The 20,533-nt window shown below is 52.0% G+C and overlaps 7 protein-coding genes across 7 annotated transcripts; 3 read left to right on the top strand and 4 right to left on the bottom strand.

Moving 5' to 3' along the window:
- Window positions 1-864: 864 nt before the first annotated feature.
- BDZ99DRAFT_439572 (uncharacterized protein) lies at window positions 865-3,058 on the top strand (the record flags this gene model as incomplete). Its single annotated transcript, XM_033717663.1, has 2 exons — window positions 865-1,648; window positions 1,696-3,058. 2 exons carry the CDS (start codon window positions 865-867, stop codon window positions 2,769-2,771), a joined length of 1,860 nt encoding a protein of 619 aa, XP_033579400.1. The 3' UTR covers window positions 2,772-3,058.
- A 973-nt stretch (window positions 3,059-4,031) lies between these two features.
- Window positions 4,032-4,556, bottom strand: BDZ99DRAFT_266475 (uncharacterized protein). The gene is made up of 2 exons (XM_033713851.1): window positions 4,391-4,556; window positions 4,032-4,343 (listed from the first exon to the last, which is right to left on the bottom strand). Exon 2 carries the CDS (start codon window positions 4,317-4,319, stop codon window positions 4,071-4,073), a length of 249 nt encoding a protein of 82 aa, XP_033579399.1. The 5' UTR covers window positions 4,320-4,343; window positions 4,391-4,556; the 3' UTR covers window positions 4,032-4,070.
- A 1,118-nt stretch (window positions 4,557-5,674) lies between these two features.
- Window positions 5,675-7,377, top strand: BDZ99DRAFT_439567 (Clavaminate synthase-like protein). The gene is made up of 4 exons (XM_033717661.1): window positions 5,675-5,916; window positions 5,972-6,193; window positions 6,257-6,976; window positions 7,057-7,377. Exons 1-3 carry the CDS (start codon window positions 5,737-5,739, stop codon window positions 6,923-6,925), a joined length of 1,071 nt encoding a protein of 356 aa, XP_033579398.1. The 5' UTR covers window positions 5,675-5,736; the 3' UTR covers window positions 6,926-6,976; window positions 7,057-7,377.
- A 967-nt stretch (window positions 7,378-8,344) lies between these two features.
- BDZ99DRAFT_439564 (putative multicopper oxidase, type 1) lies at window positions 8,345-10,559 on the bottom strand (the record flags this gene model as incomplete). Its single annotated transcript, XM_033717660.1, has 5 exons — window positions 8,345-8,821; window positions 8,911-9,656; window positions 9,712-9,934; window positions 9,994-10,119; window positions 10,172-10,559. 5 exons carry the CDS (start codon window positions 10,557-10,559, stop codon window positions 8,478-8,480), a joined length of 1,827 nt encoding a protein of 608 aa, XP_033579397.1. The 3' UTR covers window positions 8,345-8,477.
- Window positions 10,560-13,763: 3,204 nt separating this feature from the next.
- On the top strand, window positions 13,764-14,353 carry BDZ99DRAFT_383484 (uncharacterized protein; the record flags this gene model as incomplete). The annotated part of the gene is made up of 3 exons (XM_033715333.1): window positions 13,764-13,929; window positions 13,979-14,087; window positions 14,137-14,353. 3 exons carry the CDS (start codon window positions 13,764-13,766, stop codon window positions 14,351-14,353), a joined length of 492 nt encoding a protein of 163 aa, XP_033579396.1.
- A 2,400-nt stretch (window positions 14,354-16,753) lies between these two features.
- On the bottom strand, window positions 16,754-19,485 carry BDZ99DRAFT_461133 (uncharacterized protein). Its single transcript, XM_033719549.1, has 2 exons — window positions 17,258-19,485; window positions 16,754-17,180 (listed from the first exon to the last, which is right to left on the bottom strand). Exons 1-2 carry the CDS (start codon window positions 19,433-19,435, stop codon window positions 17,142-17,144), a joined length of 2,217 nt encoding a protein of 738 aa, XP_033579395.1. The 5' UTR covers window positions 19,436-19,485; the 3' UTR covers window positions 16,754-17,141.
- Window positions 19,486-19,691: 206 nt separating this feature from the next.
- BDZ99DRAFT_413150 (uncharacterized protein) lies at window positions 19,692-20,228 on the bottom strand (the record flags this gene model as incomplete). Its single annotated transcript, XM_033716684.1, has 2 exons — window positions 20,182-20,228; window positions 19,692-20,049 (listed from the first exon to the last, which is right to left on the bottom strand). A coding segment is annotated over exon 2 (270 nt), but the record flags the coding sequence as incomplete, so codon positions are not given.
- Window positions 20,229-20,533: the final 305 nt, after the last annotated feature.

Below are 20,533 nucleotides of genomic sequence, written 5' to 3'. Positions count from 1 at the left end.
TAGGAGCAGATCTCAGCCCCCTCCCAAGCTTCAAGCCTTCCTGCTGCGTTGGGAGCTGCTGGACGTTGTGAGTTGGGTCGGGGAGACGCCATAGGGAGCGGAAGCGACATGAGCTGAGGTCGCCTAGCAATTCACTGCTTGGTAGCCCAGCCACTTTGAGCTTGACTCCGTTTTGCAGCCAGTCGCATGTGAAATAACGCGCCAGCCACTGGCCTGGACGCATGCACCCTTCACCAATCACCGAGGAACTGTGCGAGCCAGCTGCCAAGTAAGGCTGTAATCTTGCGATTAGCTAAGAAACGCATATTAACGGCGGTCTAAGAATGGTGCGATCGGCGCGGCCGTGCTGGACCGCAACTCCAGCCGCTGTAGGGCTGAGGCTCCACACCGCACGACAACCCACACCCAAGCAACCTCGAATCCTAATCCGTCAAAAAGCACCTGCGGCGGTGCACGCTACGGGTTCCAGACATGGCGTGCGGGGACCGACATGCACCACCGACATGTCGCCGAGGACAGACTCAGCATGCTAACGGCGAGCTGGGCCCGTCCGCCCTTGGCATCGTGGCTGCAGCCAGGTGTGCGACTGGAACAGCTGGCAGGCCCTGATAGACCATTGACCATTGTATCGGTGGGCGGCCAAGGATGCTGCAAACGCTTGTCAGTGGTCTGAATTCGAAGGGTGAAGCTGAGGGCTGGGGAGGCTAGAATGCACCCTCGGGCATAGCTATATAGTTTCCTGAAGCAGACCAAGACTATCCATTATCAACTTCACCGTCTTCCCGTCGCTTCTTCTACTTATCAATTGCTCACTTCTCGTGAAATAACTCTTTTCTGTTCAGTTTCACCTATACTACCGCAATAATGGTCGAAGTCAAGCGTGGCGATTCCCCTTATCATCAGATCCGTGCCCAATACACCCGAGATGTTGAAGGCAAACTACTCGTCGTCTTTGGCCCTGAAGCTCCTCTAGTCGAGAAAGACTGGGAAGCGTACTGGGGTAAATTCATTCGGCCTAATGTCACTACCGGCAAGAGGACTATCACCACTATCAACCCCTCTCTTACCGCCTTCGAGGTCGACAATCCCACAGGCGTCGATGTCACCCCCCTAGACTCCAGCTATGTCACACCTTCACAAACAATTGAGATATGGGAGACCCAACTCGAGGACGAGACACAGATTCGCGGCATCCTGAAACTCCCCAACTCATACTTCAAGAAGCCAGTCACCGATGCTGTTGCTGAGTGGGCTGTCTCACTAGTCTTGAATACGGCGAGACTTGCACATTGCAACCCCCTCCCAGAAGAAGACGAGAAAGCGATGAACCTGGCCAACACGATTACCGATATCTTCTCGGACACGCTACGAAACATTGCCGATGGGGATCAATGGGACTTCGGAGGCCGCGATTACTTTAGGGACAGGATCCTTCTCTTCACATCTCGAAAGCAAAGGATCGACATGATTCTCCCAGCATTCCCGTGCAAGTCTTCCTCTCTGAACAAGGTGGCTGGAACACGCCCAGACAAGGGCGAGGAGCTTGGTTTGAAAGGTCTCTACCTCTTCGTGAAGGATATCGAGAAGATCTACCCTCCGGGTGCATGTTGTTTCATCGCGTCTGATGGCCATGTATTCAGTGACAACAGTAAGTACCTGCAAGTCTTTCTAGAGAGAGGATGCTGACAAGCACAGTCGGCGTCGACGACGAAGTAGTAGACACCTACAGCTCTCAACTCATCGAAATGAAGGACGCCATGTTGGGCCCCGAATCCAACCGCATAGGCTTCTTTGGCTTACCGGCCCTCTTTGCTCTCGGCGAACTCGACGCTCCTACTTCTGCCGTTGCTAAACTTGACCTCCCCAACTACGTCAATACCAAACACACCGAGGACGCCAACCTGTGCCGCAAGCTCATGGTACATGCCTTTGGCATCGACGGCTCAGCCCTACGCAACAAAATTGAAAGCGGCGACAAGGCAGCACTGGCCCTCTACCGCGGCTTCACACGCTTCATGCTTGAGGACCTCTCCCACAACGGCTTCATGATGTCGAAATCTAAATCTCAGCAAAAGAAGCTCGCCGCCAAAATCGCCTTCGAGATGCTCAAGCGCAACCAAGCTTACTCCAATCTCTGCGAGCTTCTCTTCCCTGCCTCCGTCCGTCTTTCGATTCACGCCCACGTTAACTCTGGCCCTAAGTTCGGCTGCAATCTCCTCTCCCGCTTCAACTGCCGCACCACCGCCTCCCTCCTCGACTACTCGCCCGAGAAGACCGACGACCTCCTGCACGTCCCCACCCCTTGGCACAATACTATGGTCAAAATGGCCCCCCACGACGGCTTCCTCCTCATCAAAGCCTGCCTCGTGCACGAAGCAATTGGCGAGGGGAAGTACACATCGGTTTGGGTCGAGTCCAACGCGACTACTGGCGAGGGGGGTTATTTCCTCCTGACGTCTACTACGCCCAAGACCCGCAAGAAGAGTCTCGCGCAAAAGGTCAACTCGCGGATTATTCCCTCGCTACGTGTGGCAACCAGCTTCTCGCTGTCTGCAGAACGCAGGAAGGCACTCATCGACGACGAGACTTTCTCGCCTGGCGGTGCTGCGGCGCAGGCGATGCTCTTCTCGGCAAACGAGCAGAAGTTGGTGCTTGAGCGAAGGGAAAGTATTGGGATTAAGAGTGCGGGTATCAAGAGCCCGACTAGCCACAGTCCGTTTGGAAATGGGGTGGGGAGTTTGGCGAGGAGGTTTACGACGATGCGGGTTTAGACGATGGGTGAAAATTTGTATAATGGTGTTTCTTTCGAGGTTTCTTTCCTTTTATCACACTGTCTGCTTTCTCTTTCCACTTTGTCTACGGATAAGTGAGTGTATTCCGGCGTTTTGCTTTTAGGAAGGTTTCTTAGCGTCCGCATCTCAAATTATAAATTGTAGGCCTTGTTTTCTAGTAGACAGGAGTAAACTGAGTCGAGTCACTTCAATACATGTCACTCAGTCTTGACTCTTAAGACTTTTCAATCCGACTCTCCACCAACCCCATACAAAAGACTCTCCGTACCCCCATACTTGTTCCCATAAAACTCCTCTATACAGTTGCATTGATAGTTCTTCCGCTATTCTTACAACAGCCCTAGCTCCTACGCTTACACACATGAACCCCTCAGCGTCTCGCAAAAAAGGCTCTGCGGGTATACCATATACGCCTAAAGTGGCCCCCAAAAGTAATCTCAACGGTTCGATCCCACACTTGTTCTGACACAAGGTCACACTCCGCGCCCGGCCTCCGCGTCCTATACAATGATACAAACGCCCTCTACGTCCAACAAACTCACTTCAAGACTTCCGAAACTCATCTCTACGGTCCTATCTGACGATACTTCTTTAAATCCTACCCCCTCTGCGTGCACCTATAGGCCCGACCGCGTGCCACACATCGTGCCACACATAGGACCCTCCGCGTCTACCACATCCGCTCTATACAGTCCCAGAAGCAACCGCTGCAGTTAGATCCGATACTTCTTCTTCCAAAACTCCCCGAAGCATACACATTGAGTATAATGCCTAACACACATCGGGCACGCTCAGGAGTGAGTCGCCACCGAAAGTCACGTGCATCTCACATGCTATCCAAATTTCCATGGTATAAAGCAACAACAACCTCAGGACTTGACTTTTTTTCGTCAAGGAGAAGGAAGTGTTCTGTGGACCAGACCAGGAGACCAGAGAAAAGCGAGGACTTGGATGCGGCAAACATCTGCATTATTGGATTAGAAGCGCCATTAATAAACGAGAGTCACACATACCCTATCAAACTGGGACTGGTCGAGTGGAGCCAAATTTTCAGTCAGTCCGGTGAGACACAAATTGCGACGTCCACAAGCTTTCCCAAGAGAGTCTTGCTGAGTAGCTGCAGGACGGAGAGCGCATTTCACGATATGCCTGCAATCGAATGCAACGGGATTGATATCTCAATGACCTCGGCACCCAGCGATTCAAATACCTTCGTGGCTTCTAGAACTTTATCGCGAACGCGCGGGTCTAAGACTTTATCGAACTTGAATCCCTCCTTCATGTTGAAAATCGGGTGGTTGGGCTCAGCACTATTCTAGCCCGCCCCCTCCAAGCCTCCTCCTTTTGCCCACATATGTAGCCTACTTTCAAGATACCTTTTCCGAGGGGCGCTGAGTAGTTTGATAAACTATAAAGCAGCGGCGCAGCAAATTGCTTGTCATCTATGCTGTCTCTTCCAGCTATTAGTTGAAATACTTTATCATTCAGCTCAGCCGTCCTCGTTATCGGCCTAGTGGTGTCAGTCATGTACCGCGTCGTGGGTCATCATGCCTTTTTCAGCGTCAATGAAGGCCAAACTCTTAGGTAGATATCCTTACCTATTCATAGCACCAGTCCCCAAGTAGTCTTCATACCAACCAGGCCACAGTAACTACTGGGAAAACGTATCGATCCCCCTTGGTCCCTACTAATGTCTGTATCTACCCTGGCTCAGCTTGCGCTTAATTGCTAAAAGCAGCGCCTATCAGACGGTTCTAGACGATCCAACACTGTTCGAAAATGTAGTCCTGCTCCGACCAATGAGTCAACTGTCACGGCCACTAGATGAGCCGCTGGCAATGTACCCTTCCGCCTACGGATTCTCTACTGGCCCAGTAGCGGCCTAGAAGAACGACGCGCACAAAGACAGATTCTCACATCCTGCTTTACCCACAATAGTCCCACCAGCCTCCAGAATCCTTGTTACAACCGCTGCGAAATCCCATTAGCATTACCCCGCCCTCTCATTCGACCTACCGGAAACCAAAACGAATGCGGCTCGGGAGCTTACTAGCGTCAACATTTGGAATGTAGTCGGTGATTACGTCTGTGCTAACTAGCATTGGTACATCTTTTGCGCAGACGTTGTCTTTCAAACGGAATGTGGTGCCTTCCAAAGGACCTTCCGGAGTACCTTCGATCTTTACTTTCCTTGCCCAGGCATTTCCGGGGTTGCTCTCCCTTGTAGGCCGATGAAAATCAAGTCGTAGGTATCGCTCCAAGCCAACGCTAGGAACATAGTCCGGTAAGGACTCTATCATGTCTATCGAGTCTTGAACCGAGGCGATTAGGTCTCTCCATTCTTCCTATAGCTCGTCTGGGAGCTGCATGCCGAGGTCTTTCGTGAGGTTTCTGATGTCTTCGATAGACAGCTTTTGCCTGTTCGATGCAGAGGCAGTATCAAAAGTAGCCATGTTGTCAGCGGCAGCGAGGTCAACGATACCAGCTCTAACGGCTCGCTCTTTTGTGCGAAGATGTCCTCGCACTGCCCACCAATATCTTGCTATACGAGAATGAGCGTGAGAAGTATAGAGTATCTTTCCTGCATGAAGCCATAACAGGAAGCCGCACGTGGCTTCTAAGATAACAGCTGCGATACGGACGGCGAATTCCTGGATCCTGACTCTCGAATCACGACACCAGCAGCGCTGACAGTCCAAGACTGAAATCTTGCCTCTCCTAACAGTGCCTGCGTAATACGCCGATATACAGTTGAGCGGTACTCCTCTCTGCATCTAACCTGAGCTTTACGGTGCTCACGTGACGCTGCCCCTCCGCAACATTTCCTTAGAATTGAGAGCAGCGTTTATATACTCCTCAAAAGCTAAGGCTGTTCTGTTGCACAAGATATTACACAGCGTCACATCCCTGGTCTACATAAACCAGTTCTTGCATCATCTTCACTATGGCCGTCGACGACGAATTCCCGTTTCCAGTTGTTTCCTTCCAACCAATCTTGACTGGAGGTGAAGAAGAGAAAGCCAAAGTAGCTCTACAGCTGTACGATGCCTTCCATACCTATGGCTGGGTGTACTTGAAAGAGTTTGGAATTTCTGCTGAGGAGATTGACGAAATGTTCGGATATGTATGTTTCCCGCCCTAGTGTCCTGCATGACAAGTCGGTCTGATATCAATCTCAGAGCAAACGCTTCTTCGATAGACCAGAGGAAGAGAAGTTGAAGGACAAAGTCGTGTCAGCAGCCTACTGCCAGGGGTATACCGCGAATGGTGCCGAGTCAAGCGACACGAAGGGCGGCAGGAGTCATAAAGAGTGCTACGAGCACCGCCGATTCAACAACGACCTTTGTCCAGCAGCCGGTGGTGAAGACGGCTTCCGAGAATTTGCAGACTCTTTCTACCAGGTATGCCCTCCCTCCGACCTCTCCACGTAACCAACCTATCCTCCTGTGTAATAACCTCCAAAGAAATGCTTCACCCTCGCTACAGAGGTCCTCCGTGCCCTCTGCATAGTCCTCGGTATCGCCCCTACCTACTGGGACGACAAACTCGCCGCCGCCGACCCTCAATTGCGCTTCCTGCGTTACATGTCGATCCCCAAAACCACCCTCGAGAAAGAGGGCAACTACCGCATCGAACCACACACCGACTACGGCCTCTGTACGCTTCTTTTCCAAGACGAAGTCGGTGGACTGGAAGTTGACCGCTTCCACGATGGGAAGTTTGCGCCGGCCACGCCGCTGCGCGGCACCTGCATTATCAATGTCGCAGATCTGCTGCAGCGGTTGTCAAACGACAAGCTACGATCTACAAGGCATAGAGTCATGATGCCACTGATGGAGCCGAGGGCTGATGGGATGCTACCAGCTCGGTACAGTACCGCGTTCTTTGTGCATCCGGACCCAGCGACGATGATTGTGCCAATCGTGAAGGAGGGCGAGACGACGCCGTACGAGCCAGTCAATGCGGGAGAGTGGCGGACGATGATCACTTCGAGAGATTATGGATATGCGCTGCCGGATAGTAAAGATATGGATGTGAAGATTGTAGCGGCGAGTAAGGGGGAGGATTACATGAATGTGAGGCTTGAGGCTAAGAGTGGTGCGGTTTCGAAGACTGCGGAGGTCGCGACATAGGCCAAAGTTGGGGTTGAAAAGATCAAAATAAATGAAAAGGGTGACTCTGGAGTACGTTCACATGGTATTCAGTAACAACCCCAAAAGAAGCATATTACCATAATAGACGGTTCTAACCCAGGATATTCTAGATGCGCAAGCACAAACACCGAGCAGTCGAGTCGTAGGCCGATTTCTACAAGATGTTCTTGTGTGAAACTTCGGACAGCTCCCGCGCTTTGTTCTCTCCTGTCTCCTGTCTCTATCCTTTCTCTGCTCGCTTATTCAATCGTCCATCCAACCTCGATTCGACACGATTAGCTAGTGATGATGTATCGAATGAGAGTGCGGAGAAACTTCCCCTTGTACACTCCATAACCGCAGACTTGTACCACTTCTCTTTTCATGTATTAAGCTCAACACCTTCTCCTAAATCCCAGACTCTTGTCAATATCAGAACTACGAAATGAACCCATCTGAAAGATCTGTGTCTCTCCCAACCTCCTATGTCTCTCTCCCATTTCAGCATATTGCGTTATCGCAAGTTCCCGCTGACTCGCCCAGCCCGACAGCTATTCTAGTAACTGTGAACAGGCCTGCGAGCAACAATGCTTGGACTGAGCTCAGATATTGAAGCGATTATGATGCTTTCTCACACCGGGCCAGTCTTTGAAGGATAAACTGATCGTTGGGGTGGAAAGGCGGAACTGTAGAGTCTCTGCTCCGGGAGTACATTCTACCAAGTGTCAAAACGCATCATCTGCCACCACGTCTCTGCTTCATTCATTACCATTTTAAGAAGTCTTACAGTAGTGATAAGACGTCTGCTTGCTATTGACAGACGAGAAAGTTAAGTAGTTTCATCCATCGTCCTTTTCTCCACCTGGCTGAGTCAAAATTACATGCTGCCAAACTTAAGATACCATTTAATTCGTCCAGTCGCTGAGTCCACAGAATTGCAGCTGGTCGTGTCGTTAATGTGAGTCACCTTCTCGACGTTGCAATTGGAAAGAAGAAGTGCAACTTTTCTTTCCCCTGGTTGGCCCCATCACGTGACTAGGACAGACTCCCAGCATGCACATGCCGAGTAGCATTGAATCTTGTAACTGTTCGTAGCCTTACTAGTTTGTTCCAATCCAATCTCTTGCTGTTGGGATCAGACATTTTCCATCCAGCTATAGACCGCGCTTGATTACAACCCCGGCCTCCACTTCCAAGCATGTGTTATTGGTGGGAAACTCGCTCTCGAGGAAAACTCGCTCATTTGGCCGCAAGAGCTTCTCATAGCTCCAAATATATAATCTCCTGGAGCCCCCACACGTCAAGTCAACCAAGAGAACCTCCTCAATTCCCCTTTTCCTGCATTTTCCTCAGTCTTCGAGTATTGGAGACACGAAATCACTCACTCTCATTCACGGTATTACATCTAGTATATCATGAAGGCAGCTCAAGCAAGAATGGATAATACTCATTACCTCAACCTATACAGTCCCACATTACCGCAGACCCAACCCGGAAGCCATGTTTCTTTTTACACAACACGCGAAACCGCTAGAACCTTTTCTGCTTCTACTCACAACCCAGAATCAATTTTCTCATATACCGGATTCTCATAATAGGTCTTCCAGTCCGTACATTGCGTATCCCAGTCAGAGCCGGGGAGCGTGATCTGGCTCTTGGCCTCTAAGAACTGCACACCGAGACCCTCGCTGATATGCCATGCGATGTGGCAATGCATAAGCCAGGCACCAGGGTTGTCTGTTGGGAATGCAATGGCCAGCCAGCCGCCGCCGGGCAACAGGGCGACATCGCGGCGGGTAGGGTTGGCCCAGGTTAGGGTCGACGGTGAGGAGTTGATGTCGAAGGTGCCGGAACCCGTGCCGAGGACGTAGAAGTCGTGACCGTGGAGATGTATGGCTGGATTTGGGTCAGCGGGGGTCAAAGAGGTAGAAGGATAGTGGAAAGCAGGAAGATGAATGGAAAGACAGAAAAAGGCTAAGGCTTACGATGCGGAATCGGCACATTCGTCCCTGGTGTCTCCTGGATAATCCAATATGTCCAGATTCCCTCTGTAGGCAGCTCGATCAGGTTGTACACCGCCGGATACGACGTGTTTCCATCCTTCACATACTGTAGTGTCGGCTTGCGCCAATCAACATCGATAGCGGAAACATTCACGCCCCAGACGACGATGTTTTGCCCGTTAGTCGTGACCTGCTCGACGGTCAGGTCGACCTGAAGGTTGCTGACTTGTTTGAGAAAGTCCGAGCTGGAGACCGTGTTCGTGACCCAGGGTACGAGTGTCTTGTCCTCCACGCAGCCGCCGCTGGGTGATGTAAAAGCGGTGGTCGTTGGGTCGCCAGAGGTAGCACCGGTGTAGCTAAAGATACTACGGCCATAGAAGTTGTTGGAGCTGGCGCAGTCTGTAGCAACTTCTGCGCGGAACCAGTAGTTGGCGACGGTCTGGTTGGCGTAGATAATCACATCATACCGTTGGCCGATGGCTAGGAGCACCCAATTTGTGTAATACGGTTTGATCGGAACTAGATCGGACGTGATAACCTGCAATTGGTGGTTGTCTAGCGAGACACGGATGTTGTTGTCTACGGAGGTGTTGATCAGACGTAAGCGATACTTCTTACCCTTCGTGAGTGTGACTTGATCATAGGCTCCTGCGCCGCCCGGGCTCTTATTTTTGCCGTTGACGAGAAGCGTATCCGCAGGCGGCGGGGCCTGTCCCGACTGAAGGTTGCTGAAAGAAATATTAGTATACGCTTAGGACTACCATTACGTACAGAAACTCTTACTTGGAAGCGATAACGTTAAGTTGGTCTGCGGTACTATAATACCAATCATTGACTGGATAAGTGCCGAGATCAACATCGTAGTTTGCAGATGCAGGGCCATTGATTTGAATGGCACCAATGAGGCCATCGCCATATTGCGAGGAATAGTGGGAGTGATACCAGGTCGTGCCGAACTGGGTAGCTTTCCACGTATATACCTTAGTGTCACCAGGTGCGACAGGACCTTGTTTTCGTAAGTCAAAATTACTCAATACCTTTGCTAGACGCAGGGATTTTTCTTACACTCGGTGATACCGTTGACACCATCCATTATATTAGTGTTGAGCTGTCGGATGCCGTGCCAATGGATGACTGTGCCGTTTCCTGTCAGTTTGTTTATAACCGTGACCTGCACAGTGTCTCCCCAGTCTAGTTGAATCAGTAAGCGACGTCTAGAGTATGTCATGGAAGGACCACTTACCAGCTGTAATAGTGGGACCAGGGTATTGGCCGTTGTAAAGAAAGCATATCCGAGGACCGTTCCCATCTGGATTACACGTCGTATTCGTGACTGTCAGGGTGTATGAAACCGTGTTGCCGGTAGTTGGCCATTTCTTATCAAAATCTGTCAAGACGGAATAGCCACCTGACCAGCAGTTGCGTGAAGTTGGTCCGTTGGTACAAGCCGCATCGGCAGCCTTTGATGTCGAACTTGGAGCAACCGAGCTAGTTGCACGACGGACATTATGAAGGGTTGCCGCCGCAGAGCCGCCTGGTCCCCATAAAATGTGATCTTGGGGAATTTGTGTAGCTCTTGTTGTGGACGCTAAGGCCAGAAGGCAGGTGGCAACCAACTGCGTCACGCGCATATTGCCTGAAGAATGAATGACAAGTACACGCACTCAATGGTCTAGAGGTAGAAAAGATGGAAGATTTTGAGACGAAGAAGACTTTCAAAGTGTAAAACTTGGCTGAACTGAGATTGAGTGCACTCCAATAAGTGGAGGGAGCTGGTATATATGCTATACGCATGTAGGGTCCGAAAATTCTCAGCGTCTGTAGACGTGCGCTGATGCCAATGCCAATTTGGGAGAAATGCCTAGACTCTAGCAGCCATCGACATGCCGCCCTGCCACCTCACCTGGGCACATGGATCGGGTACGGAGTAGCTACGCGATCCATGATGTTGGGGCCGGCAGAAGTGGCTGCATATTCTTCAGGGGTAAGTAAGCTGGAATAGAATAAGAGGGGTATTTGAAAAAAGCTTGTTACACGGCTCAAGGACCCGTCGAAAGAGAGGCTTCACCACCAGCGAATGAGAGGGCGAGATTGCCACGAATTCGCGTGGTGACCGGGTCTCCAAGGCGGAATGGGCAGATTTTGCTGTCTTCCAGACTGCCACGGCTGGAATGAAACGTTGCATGAAAGCGAAGATACAGTGGAGACCGGGAAATAAGTAGATGCGCCCCCGATTGAGGCTGACAGAAGGCACGAAATATGCAAGGCCTATGGCATTGTCCCCTCTGGCGGGCCATCAGCAGGCGGTCCAGCCAGGAAATCCGATACCGAGCCAGTGGAAGCGATCCACCAAGAGGTGGCTGCAGGCAACAATACTGCGGAAGCTTGTACTTAGTGGCTGATACGAGAATTTGATCCGCAGAGGGATTACTTCTCTGCTGGCATCAATCGCCTGCTTCCTGCTTCGTCACTGCTCCTCCCCACTGCAAGGAGACACACTATGTATTGAGCAAGGTACAAGGAACGAATCTCAGACTCTGTCTCTCGTTATTTCGGTCTCGATTCGGGCAGCTGACAGATACGGCTGAATTCGTTACACGGCATCATGTTCCCCGGTTTACCGACCTGAAGGCGCAGCGTCGTTTGGAACTAGTTGACGGTCCGCCCACTAGGGAGAAATGATGCCGCCACAGGAATACAGGCACGTTTTCTCCCGACGACGGTGACGCGAACATAGCGAAGCGATGAGTCTAGAATCAACGCCACCATTTCGGACCTTAAGTGCTTCCGACGTGGAAGATCTCCAAAGGAAAGAGTTCCGTTCTGCATGATTGAAGGCTGCAAGGAGGTTGAATAGACGAGCACGCAACACCAAAGTTGCCGCTGGCGCATGGGAATACATACATGATCCGTAATTGGAAACTCACAGGCGAGATCCCGCATACATGCGCGCAGCACGGGCCTGAGATCTTCACATCGGTGCCTGGTCCCTGGACAATCCACGACCTGGCATGCTGAGCCGGCGGGCTGGGCCTCAACACCAGACGCTGGCCTCGCGATGCTCATACGCTGCAAGTCTCAGCCCGGGGCCCTCTCGTGGAACCCACCACACACAACTGCAAACTCTGCCACTCCAGTGGTTTGCGTGCTTTGCTCTAGCTCGAGGCCATCGTATTTTGTTCAGCGAAGGGGTTCGTATCAACCCGAAGTCCAAGGGAAGACGACGTAACGGGGTGGTATGTGGCACAATACGCGCCTAAGCCTCATCAGGACTCCGGCGGAGCCGCGACGAATCGATGGTATGGTGCAAGACGTGCAGCGGGGCCGTGGAGAGCGGGATTGAGCAGCGTACGCTTGATCGGTGTCTGATGCATCGCATTCTTCTCATCACGATCCTGTGGTGGGTTCCTATGGTCCGGGTCGCGGTGGAGAGAAGTAAAAATAACCGTTGCGCCTTTCCGATTAGAGCTAGATGCATCTGACCCCGGGAAGATCGCGGGAGATTGGCCCCCTGTCCCGCCAGGCCCTTTGCCTTTCGCCATTCACGTTGACTGACCATGGCATTGTCCCATCGCCCGCCGCCTACCAGCCAGCCCTCGTTTGCTCGCTGCACCAACGGGCATATGTGGAGTCGCTACCGCTTCTCAACACGGCCTGTGGCTTGCGCAGGGTGCAGCAGTGCGCCACTGGCCATGGCTCCCCACCTCCCCCTCCGATCGTTGCTTGAGCTTTCGCGATAGCTTCACATCTTCGCCAATCGGCGAATAGATCCTCCCGCAGCCGGACCCGATCATTCGTCTGTCCACCACCTCTTAGCTCTGACCCGAGCCCCGTCCCGAGTCTCTGCGAGATGCAGCTTTGCGGCGCTGTCTGACTCCTGCAGCCGCAGAACCGCCTGCAGGATACAGTGACAGCTGGCAAAGCCTTCAGCCATGAAGGCTTTCCCCCTCTACACTTGTCACTGGCACCTGCCACGGCTTCGGAAGAATGATTTCGAGTTCCTTCCCAAAGATAAGCTTCTAGTACGTCAGACGCCACTGTGCAGATGTGGCCCCAGCCTACGTTTCGAAAAGACTCAACCCCATCAAGATAGGTCCGAAAATAGAGTCTGGCCCTACGGAGTCAATCCGGAGAAGCGGGCGGCAGGCATGGAATATGGCGCAACATGCTGGCTCTCAGCGCTCTCGTCATCGCCACGACTGTCGCAGGGTACGGGTTGTCCTGCAGCAGCCCTAATCCGGCGTCACGACAATCAGTTCACCCCTGCCGAGCGGGCAAGCCACTTCGACTGTAGGCGATCCGACGCCAGAGCCCCACCAACACTTTATTGATTCAACGCGATGCCGCCTATCATCTCTCACCGTCCACAGGCATCGTGGGTGAACCTCCTCTGCCCACATGCTGATCTCGTGGGCCGTCCCGGGAGACTGTTGTGGAACCGTCCGCCAATGCGGTCCAGCTTCAGCTACAAGGCTTTGTAGCCCAGACTACCGATGGCTGTTCGTTTACACGTCCACGTCCTCGAAGCCCAAGCCGCAAGGCGACCAAAAAAAAAAGCTTATCCTAGCTGACACTGCATTGTCCGAAGCTGCTGCCGGGCAGTGCTTGCTTCAAAGACGGGGTTCGGCGAGCGTCAAGCCGCATCTATCGTAGTCGTTCGATCCTGCATGCTTGTGGAGTACTTACATAGCTAGCTTACCTTGATGCCAGTCCGATCTTTAAAAGTTTGGGCTCGCGTCGATCACTCACGAGCACTCCTACTTTAGCATTCCTTTTCCAGATAGCTCTTCTCTTTCTTTCCGCTCAAAAAACATCAATTGAGACTGTTGCTAAGTATGCATTCCCTCTCGACGTTCGCTTGCCGGATAGGCCTGTTGGCCTTGACGGCTCGCTCAGCTTTGGCGGATTGCGTGTCTTTTGGCATGGACTTTCAAGATGGAGGTTCATACTTCCAAAATTCCCTATCCAGTGATCCATTCACGTTTGTGTCGCAGTTTGAAGGTGATTGACCGAAAGAAGACTCTTGAAATATCACTAACTAATGGTGAAGGTTGCGATAATGATACCGCCACGAATGTCTTCGTCGATCCAAATGGCGACCAATACCTCTGCACGGATACTAACCTCCAGCCGGATGATACGGACGAGCTGTCAACTTGGTAAGCAGTAAATCCATGTAGCTGGAATGCAGAGCACTAACTATTACAGCCCTTTGGACAAGGACCAATTATGGTCAGGTCCGTGGTCAATCCTGATCCTCAGCAACAATGGCAATGATGCGCCAATTGCCTATGAGCGTGACTTTGAGCTATCCGTCGGGCCCCAAAATACAAGCACAGTATGTTTTCCCAGCTTATTATCTACGCAGGTCGTTACTAATGAGCGATCTAGTACACACCCACAGGTATTCCAGAAAACCTCCTAGAGTGATGAATGCAGAGCACTAAGTCAATACGAAGTGACCAATACTATAACCACAACGCCAGTCGTCAACAGTACTGTTACCACCACAGACACCTCGACATCAACGCTAAACCCTGTGTATGCCATCCTGCGTCCCCTACTCTCCAATCCTCCGTCCGAGGAGTTATGCTAAACAGCTGCAGGACCGTAACCACCGCATCTGTAACCGTGAAGCCGACAACTACGTATGTTCGCCTGGTTGTATAATTTAGATGATGCTAATTTCCTGGAAGGGTCACGCCTAAGAAAGTTACGTCGACGACCACGAAGACGCTCTACACTTTTAAGCTTACAAAGTATACGTACGTGATTGTTTTGTTCATGCCCTTGATCATTTGCTAAGTCCTCTGAAGTCTCGCGATCGCCAAAGCCACCAAGACTGTCACAGCCTCTTGTCTTTCGCCAACAAGGGCAACTACAGCTGACCCGACCTGCACAATCACACCAACCGTGGCCACAGCCGCCGCTCTGTCGACCCCGGCGGCAAGGCTATTCCGCCGCATCGACAATAACGCAGGCGAATTCGACATGGCCAAGTACCTCAAGGAGCGCAAGGCGAGACTTGCGGCGAGAAATCTGGAGGCACGCGCTCCGGACGCACAGCCACTCGTGGTCACAGGTGCGCTTCGTTGAAACTACCTTGTGTTCCTCATGAAACCGTCACTAATTAGTCCCAGATTCGACCACCTCGGATTGGACCACCGAAACGGCAACTAGGTAAGCGCAACATTATACATCATCAACGTTTTAAAAGCTAACCACGGCAGCACTGCTCCTGCAACCACGATTACCTTGACTAGTAAGAGAGCCCCAAGATTCTCTAACTTGAACGTATACTGACTCTTTGTTTGCACAGCCGGCGTCAACACGACATCTACTCTAACACCAAGCCCCGTGACCGTGGCAAACGGTGTCACAGGTACGCTCACGCACCCTGAATCTTAATGTTTGCGTGACTGATCCTTCTAGTGCTACCCGTTGTGACCGTAACTGCCCCTACGCCCACAAAGAGCAAGACCATCTATACCCTCGCTTACTCTTTTACAACCGTCACCCGCACTACTACGTAAGTTAAGCCTACGATATCCCGCGAGTTCCGAAGTTAATACCGTCCTAGGTACACCATCAAATCGACGACGACGCCTGCATCAGTTAAGACAGCGTGCCGCAAGCATGGTGGAATCCTACAGTAGTTCTGGTTTCTTGCTTTTCTTAGACGACTGAATGGATGCAAACGTGAGGGGAGGAATAAAAGCACGATAAAGCTAAGTATCGTGTTGCGAGTCTCTAGAAGATCGCTCGCGAAGTATAGGATCTATAATATATACTATTGCAGTAGAATGGCGAAGAATATCTTAATAGAAAGTTAGCTACCACATCTCGTCAGTATCATCTTCAAGAATTTAGCACGTCGTCGAGCGCCCTCGGCGAAACTAACGTCGTGATCGACCCGAACCGTGCTTCCAGCGCAACTTTATCCTAACCTCAACCCAGATTTTGGGATTCCCGAACCAAACTTAATCCTAGTCGGTATTCACCCGGCGGTCCGATCCTGGTCGGACCCAGAACCAGAGACTGACCTGGCAATTGCGTCTGCGGCAGCGTCTACGCCGCGGTTTCCGGGTGCGGGATCACTGCATGGGTGTCGTAGCGTATCGAGCTTGTGAGGTCTTGCTGGTGGTCCCTGTCGGTGGCGGTCTATCTTCTCAAGGGCCTCCAAAATGTGTTACTTTCGAGCAGCGTTTCTCCTCCTCAATTACATGAGTCTCTAGACGTATTCCCTTACTCATTTAGCTCTATAAGTCCCTATCGTTGCAGGAAATCTTAAGGTTGTGGTAGCTTGGCATTTCGAGAAACGCCAAGATACCAAAACCCTTGGCGGTATCTTGGCAGTATTTCTATTTCTGTTCTCGCTCTGTTCAGAAAGGGGTTTAGCAATGTGACGAGGACCTCAACACCAACCTCCAGTCATCTTAAAGCATTGCCACATCTCCCATCCAGTGTCAACAGTCAATGGACTACCTCTAAACATCGCGCTACGCCCGAACCGAGCACGTGACGAAATGAAAAAGGGGTGAATTGCTCTAGTAACATCACCCACGATACCATCATCAACGGCTTAATCAGGGGCAGAATAAGCGACTGGTTCCAAGACCGCCGACCTGTACTTCACTTTCTCCCTGTATTCTTGAATCACGATCTTCCATCTTATCTAGACCGCTCGCGAGGAATACAGTACCTAGACGAGACTCTCGGAACTCTTGCTTGCCACTGTCTGAGGCACTCCGGCGCATTGTGAGTAATTCAGACAAGACCCTACAATCCTAAACATGACAAATCAGAGGGGTGGCGACAAGTGTCTTCGGAATTGATGCGTTAGAATATGTTGAGCGAGGCAGACTGCCGTCTTTCACACCAAGATCTCGAATTAACAAAAAATAACCAAACTCGCTGCATGCATTACTAGGATATCTGATAGTCCCACCGTCATCTCCCATGTCGTCCAAGGAAGACTGTTCAGCACAAAAGGCAACGAAGTCTTCTTTGAAACCCAAACCCCACCGAACACCAGAAATGATTGATGCTTCTACGCAAGCCCAATGCGTTGGTAGAAGCAGAGAGGAGTTTTGAAAGGAAGCAGGCTGGTTTACACCGGAAATTCATCGTAGTCTTCGCTCACGACGCAAACCTGACACCTGACTCCGCGAATTGATTCCGTTACACACAAAAACTCACACATCACGCTTCGCTCACGACTGCGATGGCGTCCTACCGAGTCCTTGCTTAGCCTGCAGTAACCATTAGTGTAATGTTCAGAGATCCTGGACCGCTTAAGCAGACGCGTTCTAAGCAAATATCAACATACCTTCATCAGCTCGATCCGGGCCTTCAGATTCTGTGTAACTTCCGCTGCACGCTTCCAGCTCTCCGCTCCGTTTGCCGCACCTCCAATCGTATCTGGAGGAGTCATTCGGCCCGCCGTCCCACTGCCCAATCTGCTCGATTGCGAGCTTCTCGCAGTGGCAGATGGCGCCGTCCGTTCCCGGCTAATTCTCGGACTCTGTTTCGCGTCTCTCTGTGCTGTGAAGTTATCTGAGTCGACATTCTCCTTACCCTCGTCGCTCGGGCTCTGTGACTGCACTGCTGCGCGATGTCGACCGTAAATAGCACCGCCGTAGCCTGAATCTCCAAAGCGCCCTCCGGCGCCGCCGTTGACACCTGTTTCGGCGTAGATCGCGTCGCTGAAATCCTGGGGCGGGGGGCTTGATACCCGCACCTGGCGACTGAGCTCACGCTTCAAGCGGTCCATCTCGCGCTGCTGATTTTGGACTGTTTGCTCTGCAGACTCGTAGTCGCTTCTCGCGCGAACCAACTGTGTCTCTTTCGCCTTGATGGAAAGCACGTCCCTCGTGTGGTCCTCGATGAGCTGGGCGTTCTGGTTTTGGAGTTCGTGGACTTGAGAGGTCAATCTAGTGCGTTCGGACCGCCACTCTCCGTGCTGGCGACGGAGGTGCTCAACCTCGCCGCGAAGCTCCTCGAGTTCGGCGCGCTCGACAGCGGCGAGGCCATTATTCTGTGGGGGAGGTGCGGCGAATTCGGCTGGTGGCGGCGCGGGCTTGCCTAGTGGTCTCCCTGCAAGACCGCGACCGGCAAGACCGAGTTTGGGTTGCGGTGGTGGTGCGGACTCTTCTGGTGGAGGTGAGACGACTGCTCGTCTAGGTGATGCAGCGGCAATCCCTGAACTCTTGTTTGGTAGTCTGAGTCCGCCTTTTGGAGGTGCGAGACCAGATTTAGGAGGCGCTAGTTTGGATACACCGGGACGGGCTGTTGGTTGTGGTGCCAGAGGTGCCGCTGGTTCTTCTACCGGCGGCGGTGGTGCGGCGCGTGGCGCAGGGCGTTTTGCGGCTGCTGCGGCCGCATTCGCCTTCTTTTGTCCAAACATCTTTTTCTGCGCAGGAGCGGCGGCGGCAGCCTTGGGAGGTGGAGCAGCGGCCTTTGGTTTGTATTTCGCCTTGACCTCCGCTGTCTCATGGTACTCTTTGATCTTTGTCTTCCGGATTTCGTCCAGGCCTTCTAAGTGTACCATCATGAGTCTATCACCCATGATCTTCCAAAGCGTACCAAGAACCTCGGCACCTGCAGATCGCTGCGTTTCCTGTGACTCGGTAAGAAGTTTCGTCGATGCTTCTGCCATTGACTTCACTTCTGGTAATTGTGGGGCTTCGCGCGTAGTTTTGAGACATCTGATGAGGAAGAGAGTCGACTGGAGCTTGACTTGTGGATTCTTGTGTTTCATAAACTCCAAGATCTCTTCGAGACAGTCTGACAATTTCGTCGCCATGAAAACAGCATCCAGTGCGGCGGCAATAGCGTCCGTGACAGATTGCTTCTTTTCCTTCAATCTCTCCATCATTGGGCCCATGACAGTTGATCTGTATTTACCAAAGTTCTTTTTCAAGCCCTTCGCAAAGGTTTCTACGCAGTTTGCAGCAATTGTGACTACTGCAATGTTTGCGTCCTTCATGCTCTTCGCAAATCCGTTCATGTACTCGTTGAAATTTGCGTCCTGGATTGCTGGATGGTTGATGGCCTTATGGAGATCTTCCAAAGCTTCTTTGCGGTCTTTCCATTTGGATGAGGCTAGTCGATCTCCGAAGTCACTGGGAATCGCTGCAGTGACATCGATGGGATTGAACTCCGGCTCTAGATCAACAGCCGCTTCCTCTTCCTCCTCATATTCCTCCTCCGCGGCTGCAGCTGGTGCTGCTTCCTTGATGGCCTGCTGAGAACGTAGAAGCCGCTCCTGCTTTGGTGGAGGTTCGTCCTTGACCTTTTCGAATAGCTTGTCCAGATCTTGTTGTTGGATGGGTTTCAAATCATTCCAGAAAAGGGGCTTCATAGCTTCCTTGAGCCATCTATAAAACTCGACACACAGGTTCTGCGACTCGGCGCGCACATTCTTGTCCGCATGGCCGAAGAGCTTAGGTAAGACCTTCAGCAATGGCTTCGGCTCGATTGTCTTGACGCCATATGCATGGTACATCGAGGTTAACGCGGACAGTGTCGCGGCGATGACCTTTGGCTGTTTGTGAGAGAGCATTGGGAGGAGTTCTTCGATGACAGGGTCGGCCTTGTCGAGCTCAATTAATAGCATTAGTGCTTCGAGGGCCTTCTGTTTCGCAGCCGGGCGCATTGCGGCAAGTCCCTTTTCGACGATAGGACCTATGGTGTGGCTTCGCGTCCTGTACAAACATAAGAATACAGTCGCCTAGGGATGCAAGACTTTCAAGCGAGCTTACCGCGTGCAGCCTTTTTCTCCAGCAATCTGTAGAAATGAGCAATATGCGCCTAAGCCTTCCTGCTGTGCGGCCACGTTGGAGTCGGCTACCACGCCTTTCCATATTCCAGAATCTTGAATGAACTGTCTGACCAGAGGATCGGCTTCGCTCTGGGCGATATCAAACTCTTTGGCAGCGGCTTCATATCCTTCTTTCCGAACTTTCCAGTTCTTGTGGGTGAAGCGGTCTGGTAGCGGAAGGGCGCTGAAGTCTTCAGGCTCGGCGTCTGCCATGGTGAATTTACGTGTGGACTTCTTCGATTGGGGGCTACTGGGCGGAGGGCCCGTGGAGTCGGGGCTTCTTGGAGACGATGAGAGGCCTATTCGTGAGGTCAGTCGACGGAGCCAGCGCTTGCGCATGGTGATAGGAGGTAGTAAGATACAAAAGACCGGGTGGCCATATGGGTGTAGAGTATTTGGGGAGGGGGTCGAAGAAGGCGCAATTCACATACAACTGTGGTGGTGCTATAAAGCAATCTCGACGCAAAGCAGTGAGGCTGGTGCGTTTGGCGGGCAGCGGCAGAGATGGTGGAAACTATGCGACAATAGATGCAATAATACAAAGCGCAGAGGGTATGGGTATCACTGAGGCGAGACTGGTGAAAGGGCGACGTGTAGGTAGGCAGCGAGGTGGGATGTGGAGGAGGTGGGTCGGTGCGAGAGGCCCGCCAACGAAGTAAACAACGTCTTTTCTGGGGCAACGTGCCCGACATCATCGAATCCAACGCCGCCCACACGCCGCCTCGCACAATGCCAAAACACCATCGCGCGCGTCCCAGCAACCCCGAGATTGACCACTGACCT

This window comes from Mytilinidion resinicola (assembly GCF_010093595.1).
Source record: "Mytilinidion resinicola strain CBS 304.34 unplaced genomic scaffold BDZ99scaffold_6, whole genome shotgun sequence".
NCBI classification, from domain to species: Eukaryota; Fungi; Ascomycota; class Dothideomycetes; order Mytilinidiales; family Mytilinidiaceae; genus Mytilinidion; species Mytilinidion resinicola.
This window is presented reverse-complemented; position numbering and strand designations above follow the sequence as displayed.

Coding starts and splice junctions, on each gene's coding strand:
- BDZ99DRAFT_461133 (XM_033719549.1), bottom strand. CDS start 19,435: ATGTACCATGCATATGGCGTCAAGACAATCGAGCCGAAGCCATTGCTG. Junction 17,181..17,257: donor CCCGGATCGAGCTGATGAAG/GTATGTTGATAT, acceptor TGGTTACTGCAG/GCTAAGCAAGGACTCGGTAG.
- BDZ99DRAFT_439567 (XM_033717661.1), top strand. CDS start 5,737: ATGGCCGTCGACGACGAATTCCCGTTTCCAGTTGTTTCCTTCCAACCA. Junction 5,917..5,971: donor TTGACGAAATGTTCGGATAT/GTATGTTTCCCG, acceptor TATCAATCTCAG/AGCAAACGCTTCTTCGATAG. Junction 6,194..6,256: donor TTGCAGACTCTTTCTACCAG/GTATGCCCTCCC, acceptor TAACCTCCAAAG/AAATGCTTCACCCTCGCTAC.
- BDZ99DRAFT_266475 (XM_033713851.1), bottom strand. CDS start 4,319: ATGACTGACACCACTAGGCCGATAACGAGGACGGCTGAGCTGAATGAT.